Source organism: Idiotropiscis lumnitzeri, chromosome 8, assembly GCF_059441095.1.
Source record: "Idiotropiscis lumnitzeri isolate Australia: NSW breed Sydney's pygmy pipehorse chromosome 8, RoL_Ilum_1.0, whole genome shotgun sequence".
NCBI lineage: Eukaryota > Metazoa > Chordata > Actinopteri > Syngnathiformes > Syngnathidae > Idiotropiscis > Idiotropiscis lumnitzeri.
Genome location: NC_142398.1, coordinates 14,798,451 through 14,813,776, shown reverse-complemented (window position 1 = coordinate 14,813,776; position 15,326 = coordinate 14,798,451). Strand labels below are relative to the sequence as shown.

The 15,326-nt window shown below is 44.2% G+C and overlaps 1 protein-coding gene across 1 annotated transcript; it reads left to right on the top strand.

The window, feature by feature from the left end:
• Positions 1 to 965: 965 nt before the first annotated feature.
• On the top strand, positions 966 to 15,051 carry crmp1 (collapsin response mediator protein 1). The gene is made up of 14 exons (XM_088302463.1): positions 966 to 1,430; positions 3,074 to 3,162; positions 4,279 to 4,463; positions 4,547 to 4,711; positions 5,116 to 5,177; positions 5,289 to 5,369; positions 5,716 to 5,784; positions 6,203 to 6,323; positions 6,452 to 6,608; positions 8,051 to 8,192; positions 8,904 to 9,074; positions 13,189 to 13,368; positions 13,445 to 13,607; positions 14,806 to 15,051. Exons 1-14 carry the CDS (start codon positions 1,080 to 1,082, stop codon positions 14,895 to 14,897), a joined length of 2,028 nt encoding a protein of 675 aa, XP_088158589.1. The 5' UTR covers positions 966 to 1,079; the 3' UTR covers positions 14,898 to 15,051.
• The last annotated feature ends 275 nt before the right edge of the window (positions 15,052 to 15,326 follow it).

The window sequence follows — 15,326 nt, the reverse complement described above, 5'->3', positions numbered from 1 at the left end:
GAATGCAAACGTTACGACCCGCCCTCTTAAAATAAACTCGTTGCTGATTGGATGACAGGAACGACAATCAAACGTTGGATCCGTTTGATTTGATAGCTTCCTCTCGCTTTAAAATTTCGAGAACGCATTGCCTCTGTTAAACTGAGAATCGTCAATTTGTTGAATGTGTTTTTTAAATGTATTATTTGGTATCCATCCATCCATTATCTGAGACGCTTCTCCTCGCGGGCGTGCAGGACCCTAACCCTGCTGTCTTCGGGCAGTAGGCGGGGTTCACACTGGACTGGTTGCCAGTCAATCGCAGATTATTTAATATATGTATCGAAATCTTTAGATTCATTACATTTACGAGGGTCTATGAGTTATCGCTCTCAATGCAATTATTTCCAACACAATAGTGTTTCCCAACCAACACGATCTACTTGAACAGCCCACGAGATCATTTTTGTGCAAGATATATTCTTTACAGTATCTATACCCAATAATTCGTGTACGTTCTTTTTTGTTTGCATGGGTTGCTCGTTTGGGTTCCATATTTGCATCTCTGCAAGCTTGAAAGAGACAGAACCATATTGGCTGCTCAATTCAGCAGAACTGATCGCATCAGGTCTTTAGTCGGACTAGTACAAGTAAATAGATGCTCCTAAAATATCAGGGCACATTTACCTGATCTGTATCTTTTTTTTCTCAAATATGTATATGACACATGAATAAATGAGGGCAATGAAGCATTTTCAAATCTGCCTGTGCTTCCAGATGTGGGTTAAAATATGACATGTGCTGCTTTAATCCGCTCATCACCCCCACTTTGGGCTTTGGAGGGAGAGAGAAACAAAGAACCCACCCATGGATACTGGCCACAGTGGTTTGTTTTGTTACATCTAAATAACATAAAAGCTGCATAGTTATTTTTTTGGGGGGGGGGCGATGATAGCATCCCAATCTAATTAATCTCAGAAAGAAGTACAATCCAACCAGTTTCACAAAAGGAGGCGGGACCGTCTGTGCCCCGGTTACATCGCGTGTTGCTCTCTCCATCCTCTCTCACAGTCTAGCTGAAGCCTCGGGTGGAAGTCACGATGTCGGACTGCAGGAGGCAGTGGAACCGGGAGGATGAGCTACCGGTCTACTTTGCCGGACCCATCGCCACTGGACCGAACCAGCGCAAGAGCTACGGCATGTTCGACTCCGTGGAGGGGGCGTTTGAAAGCAAGACCATCGACTTCGACAGTTACGCAGTTGGGAGGAAAGGGGGCCGCACCCCGAGGAGCGGGAGCCGGGAGCGACTCCTGGATATCTGCGACTCGAGCGGCGGCAAATCATCGGGTGAAGCCCAAATGGGCTCACAGGCCACCTCCCCCCAGGGAGAAGGTGGCTGTCCAGGGCTCGAGAAGGCGTTTTCCTCAGGGAAGGAAACCACTCATGAAAAGGTAACTAATTGTTAGGTAGGTAGGTATAAGTAGGTAGGTAGGTAGGTAGTTTGGCGAGATAGATAGATAGATAGATAGATTAATAAATAAATACATAAATTAATGAATTCATTCATATTGCCTATAGTGCCAGTTATCACTGGCTACATTATGACTGTCAAAACCGTATAAATAATCACGATTAAACACAACTGCCCGTGAAATTGAGTGTTATTATTTTTGTAAATAATTTTCCACCCCAAAAATATTTGAAATCATAAGTCATGGAAAATAGTGGCAACCAATTCACGATGGGCGACAATTATTGATAGATTTTCTGAAAAAAAATAAAAAGCACAAATTAATTTAGTATGAAACATGATCTCGACGTATTTATACTTCAGTGGCCTGTACCAGCAAAAACGACCTGGCCGACCAAAACTCAACTCGAGGCTTGATGGACAGGAAAGAATAAGAATGAGAGGGAGAGAAAGAAAGAGAGAGAGAGAGAGATAGAGAGAGAGAGAGAGAGAGAGAGAGAGAGATATTTGCTTTGTAAATGCACCTTGTCCCCATAATACATGCATTTGTTCGTCTACCAAATGTCTCCCCAGAAAGTGCGCAGTCACGTTGGAACGTTGTGGTGCTGAAGTGGACAGCAACCACGCAACGCTGCCATTGTCATGTCTTGGGTGCCCGTGCGTGTCCTATTATTGTACAGTTGTGTCGTAAACACTGGGTTAAAGTGTGAGGGCGCTCGTGTGCACACCACTTTTCCTGTGCACGTGCACGTTTTCTCCGCGCACACGCACACGGCGCTAGTCGCTTGTAGTTCGCTGAGCTCGTTCACGCCGAGACCGCGTTTGCCAGTGGGGGGAACAAAGGGGTTCACGTGGAACCGTTGTGAATAAACAGGGGAAAGAAACCATCATGTCCGGGACTACTTGCCAGGAGAACAACCTCCCCCATGTGACGGTAAGAGGGAGCAGACGTACTTGGAGCTGTTGGAAATCCCTGCTGCCAATGCCGGAAGAGGAGATTAAATTCTTAGCGAGAGGGCAAATACTGTCCTGTATGTAGAAGCCTCTTCACTATAGTTTTAATAGCCGTTATTGTCAATTTTACATTATGTTGAACGCGCACAGGAAGGACACTTATCGACAGTGACACTGTTTGAGCTCTTTTGTCAGAGATTTGGGCGTCGTGATGAACAGCGTCAGGCTTTCACTGTAAAACATAATATCCCTTTATCATTCAGGTGGGGTAGTATACCAATGGCCCAGCACTAAATGTGTAACATTTCATTGAAACTTTTCATTTATTTAAGATATTAAGTTCTGAAAACAATTTCCAGCCATCAACAGTTACCATGGAGACATAACATTTTCCTCTGTTGCTAGGCGGTCTTATAGTGGAACAGTGTATGCATGCTTATACAACAACGATGAACACGTGATCCTTCAATATCACTCTCTCTCTCTCTCGCTCTCTCTCTCTCTCTCTCTCTCTCTCTATTTCCAACCGCCCAATTCTTGCAACCAGCAATACTGTAGATAAGATAAATTGAGATAGATTATGTCATAGTATGGATGGCATATATTACCAAAACTTGATTCAATGTAAGAACAATGTTTGACACTCTTTTTTTTCTTATACCCTTTTAGGGCAACAACCTGCTGATTAAAGGAGGCCGAGTGGTCAATGATGACCAGTCACTTTATGCAGATGTGCACATTGAAGATGGGCTCATTAAGTATGTTCTCGATATAATGATCATACCCTGTTGCTGCTTTCCAAATGTGGTGCATGTCTATCACTTGTGGGTTACAACAAGACCATAATTAGATTTATTGTTTTATCAAATATTACATATAAACTACCATGTTTAATCCCCATCCGTCATTTCATTACAATCACAAAAATAGACAACAAATTCAATGAAACAACAGTGGCAGTGAAATCTCCCGTGACACTATTCAGGCCCTATTTTCGTGCCCAGTGCAAGTCTAGCGAAAAGCGCACTCCAACTGTGCGCATAGTTAGAGTATTTTTTCTTCTGGTGTTTTGCTCGACTAGCACAGATATAAGCGTCAATAGCACCATTGTGTACCGTTGTGGGGGAGAATGCAGCGGACTCCTGGCCAATCAAAGTGGCTGCCCTCATTCCCTTTCAATTCAGTTCAAAGAAAGCTGCGCAGTTTACATGACGTAAAATATTTTTAAAAAGAAAATTAGATGCCCTTTAACAAGTCATTTGAGCAAATCTGTGTGTATAGAACTGGTAGGGCTTCCAATAAATCTGTAACATAACATTTGAATTATAATAATTTGTTCAGTGGATTTATTTGTAAAATTATTAAAGGGGATTGCTGGTGTCATTTTTATGAATGAAAACGGCCATCAAAATCGTGTTACACCACCTGCGCCACAACTTAGACCTGCTTTTAGGTACTATAGTCTGATATCTAGTGCACCTTTGGTCAGCAAATTGCCAGCTCTGAACATAGAGCGAGGCGTAACGATGTCCCAAACATGGTAAACTAGACTTGCCCCAGTACAAAAAAGAAGATGCACCTGTTTTTATGCCAATACGGGCACCACCGGTCTACGAAAATAGGGCCTTACATCTTTCTCCTACATAATCACTTGCATGTGAAGAATTTGATGAAATGTAGTTCAGAACTATTTATAGGACTGTGGAACTGCATGTAAAACTAATTGAATGGATTTATTGCTTTTCAATGTCAAATGGACTGTTATAAAAACAACATAATGCATTGTGTTGGCCTTATATGGTCATTGGTCACTTTTCATGTTTCAATACAATAACTGTCCTCACCTTGATTGCTGCCCCTTTTATTGCCTGCAGGCAGGTAGGGGAAAATCTGGTGGTCCCTGATGGGATCAAAGTTATCGAGGCCAATGGCCGCATGGTGATCCCGGGTGGGATTGACGTCAACACGTGTCTGATGAAGCCCTATCTCGGTGTACGCCCCGTTGATGACTTCCTGCAAGGCACCAAAGCGGCGATTGCCGGGGGCACGACCATGATCAGTAAGTCGGCATGAGGCGTGACAATATTAGCAACCATGAAAATACGTTGAATGCTCTTGACCTTTGACCCGCTTCCATTCCAGTTGACCATGTGACCCCCGAGCTTGGGGGCAGCCTGCTGGATGCGTTTGAAGTCTGGCAAGAGGCTGCCGACAAGAAGGCGTGTTGTGATTACTCCCTCCATGTTGACATCCCCCAGTGGAATGAAGCTGTTAAAGATGAGCTGGAGATGCTGGTGCAGGATAAAGGTAGATGTGGCTACAACTTTTTATTCCAAAATGCTGGTGGCTTCTCCGATTGTTGCCAATTGTTGTTCATCCCTACTTTGGAGAAAACACCAGAGACAGATTTGCAGCAATTTGGCCTTGCGCTGAATCCTCTTAAAGGGAAAGCACAGAGGAAATGTCCTCATTACACCGCTGTCATAGAAGCAGAGTACAACATTTTGTTTGTAATCTTTTCAAAGCAAAAAAAAAAAAAAAAAGAATCACTTTGCTTCTGGGCCGCAACAAAACAGCTGCTCGTTGCATGACTCATGACTTTCAATCTAACACAGAACTACATTTAGACACAAAACGTCGTTAATATTTTGCAGAAATAAAAGTTTAACAATTTTCCTTAAATGAACAAATTTTTTCCCCACTTTTGTCAGGTATTAACTCCTTCCAGGTGTACATGGCTTACAAGGATGTTTACCAGATGCCAGATTCTCAGGTGTGTAAGTCTCATAAGAATACGATCATCTTTACGACCAACATTCGTTTGTGATATGTGCTATTTTACCTCATTAACATAAAATCTTTCATAATTTGCGCACTTCTCCAGCTATACGAGGCCTTCTCATTCTTGAAACAAATGGGAGCTGTGGTGTTAGTTCATGCCGAAAATGGAGATTTAATTGCCCAGGTAAGTGGAGCCCAATTGATCTTTGCTTCTTGGCTATTGTGGCAGCTACTCGGTTCTTCAAGTTTACCAATTTAGAGGTTATTACTACACTTGTAGCACACATGTCTACTTTTTTCAGCCCAAGCAAAGGAGGCAGTTAAACTATATTGGAATGTAAAAAAAGAAATCAGAAAAAAAATCTGCTTGCCTGCTCCCGCTTTTACTTGTCAGACTCTTTTAACTCATTCACGATCAGCCGAGAAAAAAAAAAAAGGATCTTTGACGTCTTTAGCCGTCAATGGCACTAAATGAGTTAAGGACTCTCGCCACCCTCCTCATACAGTTATTTTTTTTATCCATGATTTAGGAACAAAGTAAAATCCTTGGGATGGGAATCACAGGACCTGAAGGCCATCCTCTGAGTCGTCCTGAAGAGGTGATGCCATCCATCTGTCTATTCAAACACAGCCATTTTTCTGTCCATCTAATAACTGCCTGTCCAGACAACCAAATATCAAATCCACCATCCCACTGTTTGATGATTGACTCTCATACATTTGAAGAACCCAGAGCACAAAATCAAAAAACAAAAACATATATTGTCTCTCCTCTCTATATTAAATTTAACGTGGCTTGTTAAAAAAGTGGGATCTATGACTTGTTTTGACTGGATTCCACATTGTCGAACATAGTACAAGCTTGACCTAAGATGGCCCTTAAGGCTCAACTGTGGCCAGAGAATTCTACACTTCAGGTCCATACAGGCACGAACACTTAAGCCCCCAACTCAGGTGCGACTTCATCCATCCATCCACTGAGTATTTCTGATCTGCCCTTGCTTCTTCCAACTCCAGGTGGAGGCTGAGGCGGTGTTTCGTGCCATCACCCTTGGTAACCGCGTGAATTGTCCTGTCTACATCACCAAGGTGATGAGTAAAAGTGCAGCCGACATCATCACCCAGGCCCGGAGGAAAGGTGGCTCTCTCTCATGTCTGCATCTCCAATTGCAGTTCATTACACATCACCAGTGGATATCTTCATGCCTGTCTGCATTCTACATGTTATGTAAATGTGTATAAATTCCTTTTTGGCTGAATCTCCAGGTTCTGTCGTTTTTGGAGAGCCGATCACAGCCAGCCTGGCCACTGATGGTTCTCATTACTGGAGCAAGAACTGGGCCAAAGCTGCTGCTTATGTGACCTCCCCACCTCTGAGTCCGGATCCCACGACTCCAGACCACTTCCACACACTTCTGGCCTGGTAGGACTTGAGTACATGTTCAGCAGCGGATGTAAAGCACCTGTTTTTGTTTGTTTGTTTTTTAACGCTGTGATGTGATTGGGATAATGAAGCTCTGAGTGGATTTTCAAACTTTTAAATGAATGCTGAGCTATTCATAGCTGTAAGCGCTGCATAATGTGAATTTTAAATGAGATCAGTGACACCAAAGGATACGCATACAAGATTTTAAAGCTCATTATTTGTTTGGTATTCCAGTCACAGTAGCTGCTCATATGATACACAATGTCAAACTTGATTTAATAGAAGGTGAGGTCATTACTTGTGAGAGGAGGGGCAAGCAAAAAGATTGCAATATGGAAACACGATGAATATATATATTCATATATTTACGAATGAATGTCAGACAATCTCTAAACATAATGAACAAAACTTCTTACTGGACATTTTTAGAGCCCCTAATTCTATAAATACCACATAAATGTGAATCCATCATCGGTTGCCTTGGCTACCAAGTGCCTCCCTCCTCCTCTCGCCTCTTTCCTTTCTGGTCCTCCATTGTGTGTTTTCAAGTTAATCGATACAGCGATTTTATTTTTTTTTAACAGACATATTGGATTTTTAGGTTATTTTTCACAAAAGTCAGGGTACTTATATGCGTGAGTGGGACCACATTTAAATTTGATTATACCCGAATAAAATTATCTATAGCCTAATGCGCTTACAGTAATGAATCACTTACAATCATGATGTCGTAAAGAAAGTAATGTGTTTGCTGTTTACATTTTGAAGACACTGTGAGCAATTGTGATCTTGACTTAAAGTAGCATTGTTGCATGATTGACTTTCTTCAAATCAAAAACACAAAATCATACATTCTTCGTGCCTTTCACTGAAAACAAACGTAGTAACATCGCGCCGCCTTCAGTCAATGTGTGCGCGCTCCCGCGACAGGGGATACAGATTTTTTCGGGGGTAAGTACTTTGGCACGACACCGGCCTGAAGCCAGAGTAGTTTTTTTTATTCTCAGTGAGGACACCTTGTGGCCTTTAGGGGGATAACTGAGGGGTGAGAAAATAAAAAAAAAAACAAGTTAAATATCCATCCATTATCTAAACCGCCTCTCCTCACAACGGTCGCAGGGGCACAGGATCTTATCCCAGCCGTCTTCGAGCAGTAGGCGGGGTACACCCTGGACTGGTTGCCAGCCAATCGCAGGGCACACACAGACGAAGAACCATCCACGCTCACATCAGGGACAATTTAGCACGTTCAATTATTCAATTACCGAAAAGAATTTGGGTGAAAATTCAACTGGTTTTCTAAATTAATGAAACTAATCATTTGCCGACCCCTTCAATAGCTCATTTAAATATTTGTGACCACTACAGTATTACCTGGACGACATTTTATTCTGTCATAGCGCTGTGTGTTGATAACGGTGTGTCTTGTTATGACACAGTGGCGACCTGCAGGTAGTGGGCAGCGCTCACTGCGCCTACAGCACCTCTCAGAAAGCAATTGGGAAAGAAGACTTCACCTTGATCCCAGAAGGCACCAATGGAGTGGAGGAGAGGATGAGTTTTGTTTGGGACAAAGCTGTGGTAAGAGCAAACAAAATGTGTGTGTATTTGTGTGTTAAGTGGATCTTCCAAAGTTGAACGTCCTTGAGCGCATAAACAAAAATGAATCATCAACAGAGCACTTTTGAAAACTCTGAGCATCAAACTGTTGTAATGCATGATGTCATGCGAAAAGACATTTAATAATGTTAAAATTTTTAAAAATTCCCTGACAGGACCAATTGACCCTGGAATAGATTTTTATTGTCGTTATTGTTTAAGGTAGTGTTTTCCAAACTTGGCTGAGCCTATGGTCACATATTGCCAAAAAACAAAAACAAAAATCTCACCACATAACATTAAATAAAAAAATATAAAAAAAAGTTTTTATGTTGTTGTATGAATGACAACAAGTTGATACGCAAGGTTGAAAAAACAACCCCCCCCCCCAAAAAAAACCTTCTGACATCTAGTCAAAGGGCATCAAGTTGTTTTGCCTGTCACTGTACGTCACTGGCATATGAACAAATACACATTCTTTTTTTGTCAATAAATACTCATTAAGTGAAATTGGATCATTTCCCATGGCACACATGATAATCTCTCATGGCAAATTTATGTGCTGCAGCACAGTGGTTAGTAATCACCGTTCGAAGGGAATAATAGCTTCAAGCAGAATGTGATTAATATTTGAGACTCCTCAATTTTTGCGTTTGATCTACTGTACGTCTTGTCCCCCACACCTCCTCCCAGGCCATGGGGAAGATGGACGAGAACCAGTTTGTGGCTGTCACGTCTACCAATGCCGCCAAAATCTTCAATCTATACCCCCGTAAAGGTCGAATAGCGGTGGGCTCGGATGCAGACGTCGTCATCTGGGACTCCGACAGCACCAAAACCATCACGTCCAAACTGCAGCAGTCGGTGAGAACAAAGGAGGATGAATCAAGTAGAAGCACAGGGGGAAAGGACAGGAGGCAGGATAAATGTGAATGGGATTAAAAACCAAATAAAACATCAAAGAGGCCATCCTGCATGTGCAAATGTGCCGGGAATTACAGACATTAGACATGCGGTGCTGACGCCACGTAAAGAGTAGCGTCAATTTCCCTTGACAATTTAGAAATAGAAATAGAAATAGAAATCCCTTTATTGTCATTGTACTCAAGTGTGCAACGAGATTAGAGGGCTCCCCTCTCCAGTGCAATACAACAATAATACAGACAAATATATAAATTAGATAAATAAAGAAGACAGTGCAATGGAATTCAGTACTGTATAGGGCATATAGAAACACATCACAATGCTGTTTTGCGAGGTTAGGGTGGTCTCGTGTGTGTGTGAGAGTTCAGTATGGAGATGGCGCTCGGAAAGAAACTGTTTCTCAGTCTATTGGTCCTTGATTTGATGCATCTGTAGCGCCTGCCAGAGGGCAACAGGTCGAACAGGTGTGAGTTTGGGTGGGTATTGTCATTGACGATGTTGAGAGCCCTTCTGAGGCACCGGGCGGTGTAGATGTCCGACAGTGGGGGGAGAGGGCAGCCAATAATCCTTTGCGCTGTTTTGACTGTCCTCTGGAGCCTCACTCTGTCCGCCTCAGTGCAGCCGCTGTACCAGGTGGAGACACAGTACGTCAGCAGGCTCTCGATGGACGAGTGGTAGAAGGCCAGCAGCAGCTTCCTGTCCAGGTTGAATTTCCTGAGGACTCTCAGGAAGTGCAGACGTTGGCGGACCTTCTTTACCACTGCTGTGGTGTTGTGACTCCAAGAAAGGTCATCGGAGATCTGTACTCCCAGGAACTTGAACGTGTGGACCCTCTCCACACACACGCCTTCGATGCAGAGGGGGGGCGGCAGCGTCTTGTTCCTCCTGAAGTCGACGACAATCTCCTTTGTTTTAGCAGAGTTAAGGTGCAGTCTGTTGTCCTTGCACCAAGTTGTCAGTCTCTTTACCTCCTCTCTGTAGGCTGTCTCGTCACCTTCCGAGATCAGACCGACCACTGTCGTGTCGTCAGCAAACTTGACGATGGTGTTGTTGCCGTGGGCCGGGCTGCAGTCGTAGGTGTAGAGGGCGTACAGGAGAGGGCTCAGCACGCATCCTTGGGGGGAACCGGTGCTCAGCATGAGGGTGGAGGACGTGTAGGGGCCGAGCAACACAGTCTGGGGTCTGTTGGTCAGAAAGTCCTTAATCCAGATGCGTGTGAGGGCAGGGAGGCCGAGAGTGTCCAGTTTGGCGACGAGGATGTCTGGGATGATCGTGTTGAATGCCGAGCTGTAGTCCACAAAGAGCATCCTTGCATAGCTCTGCTGTCGTTCCAGGTGGCCCAGCACAACATGCAGAGCAGTGTCGATGGCGTCCTCAGTGGATCTGTTAGCCCTGTATGCAAACTGGTAGGGGTCCAGAGTGGGAGGAAGGCAGTCCCTGATGTGCTGGAGAACCAGCCTCTCGAAGCACTTCATAATGACTGGTGTGAGAGCAACAGGACGGTAGTCATTCAGGTGGACGGCTGGTGACTTTTTGGGGACAGGAATAATGGTGGAAGTTTTCAAGCAGGAGGGGATGACTGCCTGAGCCAGGGAGCGGTTGAAGATCCTGCAGAAAACATGTGACAGTTGGTGGGCACATGCTCTGAGGACCTTGCCTGGTATTCCGTCGGGTCCAGTAGCTTTCCTGGGGTTGACCGCCAGGAGCGCGCGCCTCACATCGTGTTCCTCTACGATGAGTGGGGGGGAGTTGGAGCTTGAAGTGCGGGGGAGTGACGGTTGGGGCGAGTCAAAGCGAGCGAAGAAGCAGTTAAGCTCCTCTGCCAGCGATGCACTCGGGTCTACAGAGGTCGTGTTGCTGCCACGGAAGTTGGTGATGCTCCGTAGACCCTGCCACACCTCCCGTGGCCTGTTACTGGCAAGGTGGGCCTCCAGCCTCCCCTTGTAGGTTGCCTTGGCTAGCTTGATGCCTTTGCTCAGGTCAGCACGAGCCACCCTGTACTGGGCTTTGTCGCCTGACCTGAAGGCAGCGTCACGGGCCTTGAGGAGAGAGCGAACCCTGCTGGACATCCAGGGCTTCGCATTTGGAAAGGTCCGTATAGTCTTATGTTGGGACACAGTTTCCATGCAGAACTTGATGTAGTCCAGTACACAGTGCGTGTAGACATCAAGGTCCTGATGATCAAAGAGGTCCCAGTTTGTGTCATGAAAGCAGTCCTGTAATTCACTCATGGCGTCGTCACGCCAGGTTTTCACAGTCTTTGTGGTAGGCCTGAATCTGCGCCTGAGAGGGGTGTACGCAGGTGCGAGCTGCAAGGACAGGTGGTCTGACTGGCCGAGAGGGGCGAGTGGGAGGGCTCTGTATGCGTGCTTGATGTTCGAGTACACATGGTCGAGAGTGTTGTCTCCCCTCGTTGGGCACTTGACATGCTGGTGAAACTCTGGGAGTACAGTCTTTAAATTGGCCTTATTAAAGTCTCCCGCTACTACGTGAACGCCATCAGGGTGGGCCCGCTGATGTTTATTGATGACGCACGCGAGTAGCGAGAGCGCCGTGCTCGTGCTAGCGTCGGGAGGGATGTAAACAGCTGTGACAATCACTACCGTTAGCTCCCTCGGGAGAAAATAAGGCCGGCATTTAACGGACATGAACTCGATGTCGGGGGAAGAGTGCTTCTCGACGATCGTGCTATCGCCGCACCAGTTCTCATGCACGTAAACACAGAGCCCCCCGCCCCTCCTCTTACCGGTGTCCCTCGTCCGATCCGCGCGATGTAGCGAGCGCCCGGCCAGCTGGATGCTAGCGTCGGGGACGTCTGCGTGCAGCCAGGTTTCCGTGACGACGATCACACTGCTATCGCGCACATAGCGGTTTCCCAGGATTTGTAATCCCAGGTCGTCGATTTTGTGGACCACGGATCTGGCGTTGGTGAGGTGCAGACTCGGTAGTGGTTGCCTATGGGGCTGCCGTCGCAGCCGTTGCAAGACACCGGACCTGCAGCCTCGCTTCTGCTTCCTCTCTCTGCGTCGCCTGCGCCGCCTCCCGGCCCCGATGACCAGCCATGGTGAGCCGGGCAGCCTCGCCAGTTCGTTCGGAATTTTGCGATCATAGCAAAATTCCTCTGTGATGGTTATTTCGCATCGATATCCAATGTTCACGATGTCTTGGCGGGTATATCGATGTTGTGCCTCAGTTGATGCCAATAAGAGCAAGCAAACACTAATAAAAAGTAAAAAGGAGCACTGTGAGGGGGAGCTGTTAGCCGTCTTGGAATCATGAAAGATTCCATTAAAATTTCAGTAGAATGTACCTTGAGTCAAAATTGATAGCTGCTGTCTCTATCGTGACAATCTACATTTTCAATCAATGGATGTTTAAAAATAAATCGACTCATGGGAGGTTACGTGCACTTAAATGACCTTTGAATGAATTTAAATGGAATCCATGTTTCTCAACATCAGGCGGTATTTGATATATTTCGTCTGTCGCCCGTCTTCCAGAGACTCTAATCCAGACTGCTGTCGGCTTTAGGGTCTAATCCCCCCCCCCTGTACCCCTTCACCCATCCTGCACTGGCATCTTTCCACCCCTCCCCCTGTTTTTATCATCTTGCTCTCTGCCCCGAGCCTTTCTCTCCCTTCATCCCCCATCTTCTCAAATGCTGCCGTTTTACTGCATGCATTATTCTCTCTGATACAATCCTTGCAGAAATAAACCCTCCTAGCTCTGTTTTATTTTTCTTCGCTAATATATGTATATATGTGTGTGTGTGTGTGTGTTCTGTGATATCAGCTATCATTAATCTCAGCCAAAACACTTTCTTGTCCTGGCATCACATGACGATCACGGCATTTACAATTTACGATCATTATTTATTAGTGTTGTAGCCAGCAGAGGGGTATTTGCATCTCATTATGCTACGATATGATGTGATATGACAGGCAGTATTATTACCTTCCATATATTTCTTTATGCGGTGTTTTTCATCGATGCACAGGATTTCTCACGTTTTAGGATGTACTGTCGGACTAATATGGAAATGCTCTTTTCACAGTCTGCTGAATATAACATCTTTGAGGGTCTGGAATGCCGTGGGGCTCCGGTGCTGGTGTTGAGCCAGGGCCGGGTGGTGTATGAGGAAGGAAAGCTTCAAGTTCAGCAGGGTACTGGACGATTCATCCCCCGTAAGCCCTTTCCAGATTTTGCTTACCAACGTTTAAAGTTCAGGAACCAGGTACAGACAAGGAAGGAGAGCTTGGAATACGTTTCCTGTACTGTTTAGAAATATTTTTTTCTTTATCTCTATACAGATTAAGGACAAAGGGGTCACACGTGGGATGTATGATGGGCCGGTGTTTGAGGTTGATCTCACGCCGAAATATATCACACCTTCACCTTCGGCCAAAACATCCCCGACCTCGCACCAGCCTCCTCCGGTGCGCAACCTTCACCAGTCCAACTTCAGCCTATCAGGTTAGACACAATACAGTATGTGTATTTTTCATATTCTCTAGTGAAGGTTTTGTAGAACTATAATGGACAAGAAACCGCATTGGAGAGCATTCAAAGTGCAATTATAGATTTTTTAAATGCAATTTATAATATTGTTTATATTTATATTTTACTCAAGTGACTAACAAACAGTTCTTGGTCACCCACAGTATTTAATGTTTTCAGTTAAAACATACACATATAGCAATGCCCTTATTTTTTTAGTTTAGTTTTAAAGGGTTTTATTTATGTATTTTCACCACATTAACAATTTCTAGGCGGCATTTTAGATTAATTTAAAGTTAGCACCACTGAATAAAGTAAAGAACAAAAAAAAGAAAAGAGTGCCCTCCTTTCAAAAATTGAAATAAGTGATCACACTTTTTTTGAAAACATTTCATAGTATAATTGTGAAATAATTGCTGAATTTTTCATGGAGGATGGCCCAAATGCAGGGAAGCGAGGCAGGAATCCAGGGTGGAATAATTTATTTTAAAGAAAACAAAATGGCAAACGAAGTATTGGAATAATCCAAGATACTGAAGTTCAAAACACTACCGAATCAAAGTACCAAAACAAAAACTTGGACTTCACAATTAATGCATACGAACAAAAGACATGTTACAGATAAAGGACAGAGGACGTTTGACAATAAACCGACAAGGACTGAAAGAAAGCAGGGAACTAAATACAGACAAGTTGACAATCCAACGAGGAACACCTGGGCAAGACACAAAGGTTTGGAGGGAGCTGATTGGCTAACACAACGAACTGGGATGCCAAGCTTAGGTGGATCCAATAAATTAACTAGACAGACATACTCAACCAAAATCAACCTAGACAGATCATGACTACAATATGATTTTTTTCCCTGTAAACTTTAAATCTTACAGCATTTACTCCACTATTAATTCATATTTAATTTTAAAATTGTACCAGTATTACTAGAATACTATTATTAGTACTGTATTTAATTCAGTTTAATTCACTTTTATTTTACAGGGCCAAATCACAACAAAAGTTGTCTAAGTGCACTTTACGGATGGAGCAGGTCAAAGACCTCACTCCTTACGTAAAGGACGAACTGAGCTTCAAGTTATTACATAAAATTTAGAATACAATATTCTTGTCCCAATTACTCTTTTGTAACGTTCTCATTGTTTTGATTTTCTATTTACAGGCGCTCAGATTGGCGACAATATCCCTCGCAGGTCTGGCCATCGTATTGTAGCACCCCCTGGTGGTCGCTCTAATATTACCAGTCTTGGTTGAACACCATGCACAGTTTTGCGGTGTTTCGCTCACTGCACATCACTGAGAGTGTGAGCATGCGTTATGTTTCCTTTGTTACAACAATATGGCACGCACAAATCGCACCATAATGATCTGCCTTGTGAGTACGCACTCTCTAAGAATATGCACATAATATTAGAATCAATCAATGAAGTCATTTGAACGTAATTATTCACAAACTAAGATAATGGACCCTTTCCCCATTTATAATATGACACAGTGTTATCTCCATTTAAATAGCACAACTTCCACTCAATGTTCCCCACACGATGACGCTGTTGCTGCTGGCCTCTGCATCATCTGCACTTGAGCTTTTGAGTCAGTGTGACTCATCGAGATCCTATTGCATGGACATCCCTTTAAATGTCACGCTTTGGTTGTGAGCAATTGCATTCAGATGCTGTTTGT

Excerpts from the sequence above, each read along its gene's own strand:
- crmp1 (XM_088302463.1), top strand. The coding sequence starts at position 1,080 with ATGTCGGACTGCAGGAGGCAGTGGAACCGGGAGGATGAGCTACCGGTC. Across the intron at positions 1,431-3,073 it reads AGGAAACCACTCATGAAAAG|GGCAACAACCTGCTGATTAA; the intron begins GTAACTAATTGT and ends ATACCCTTTTAG. Across the intron at positions 5,370-5,715 it reads ATGGAGATTTAATTGCCCAG|GAACAAAGTAAAATCCTTGG; the intron begins GTAAGTGGAGCC and ends TCCATGATTTAG.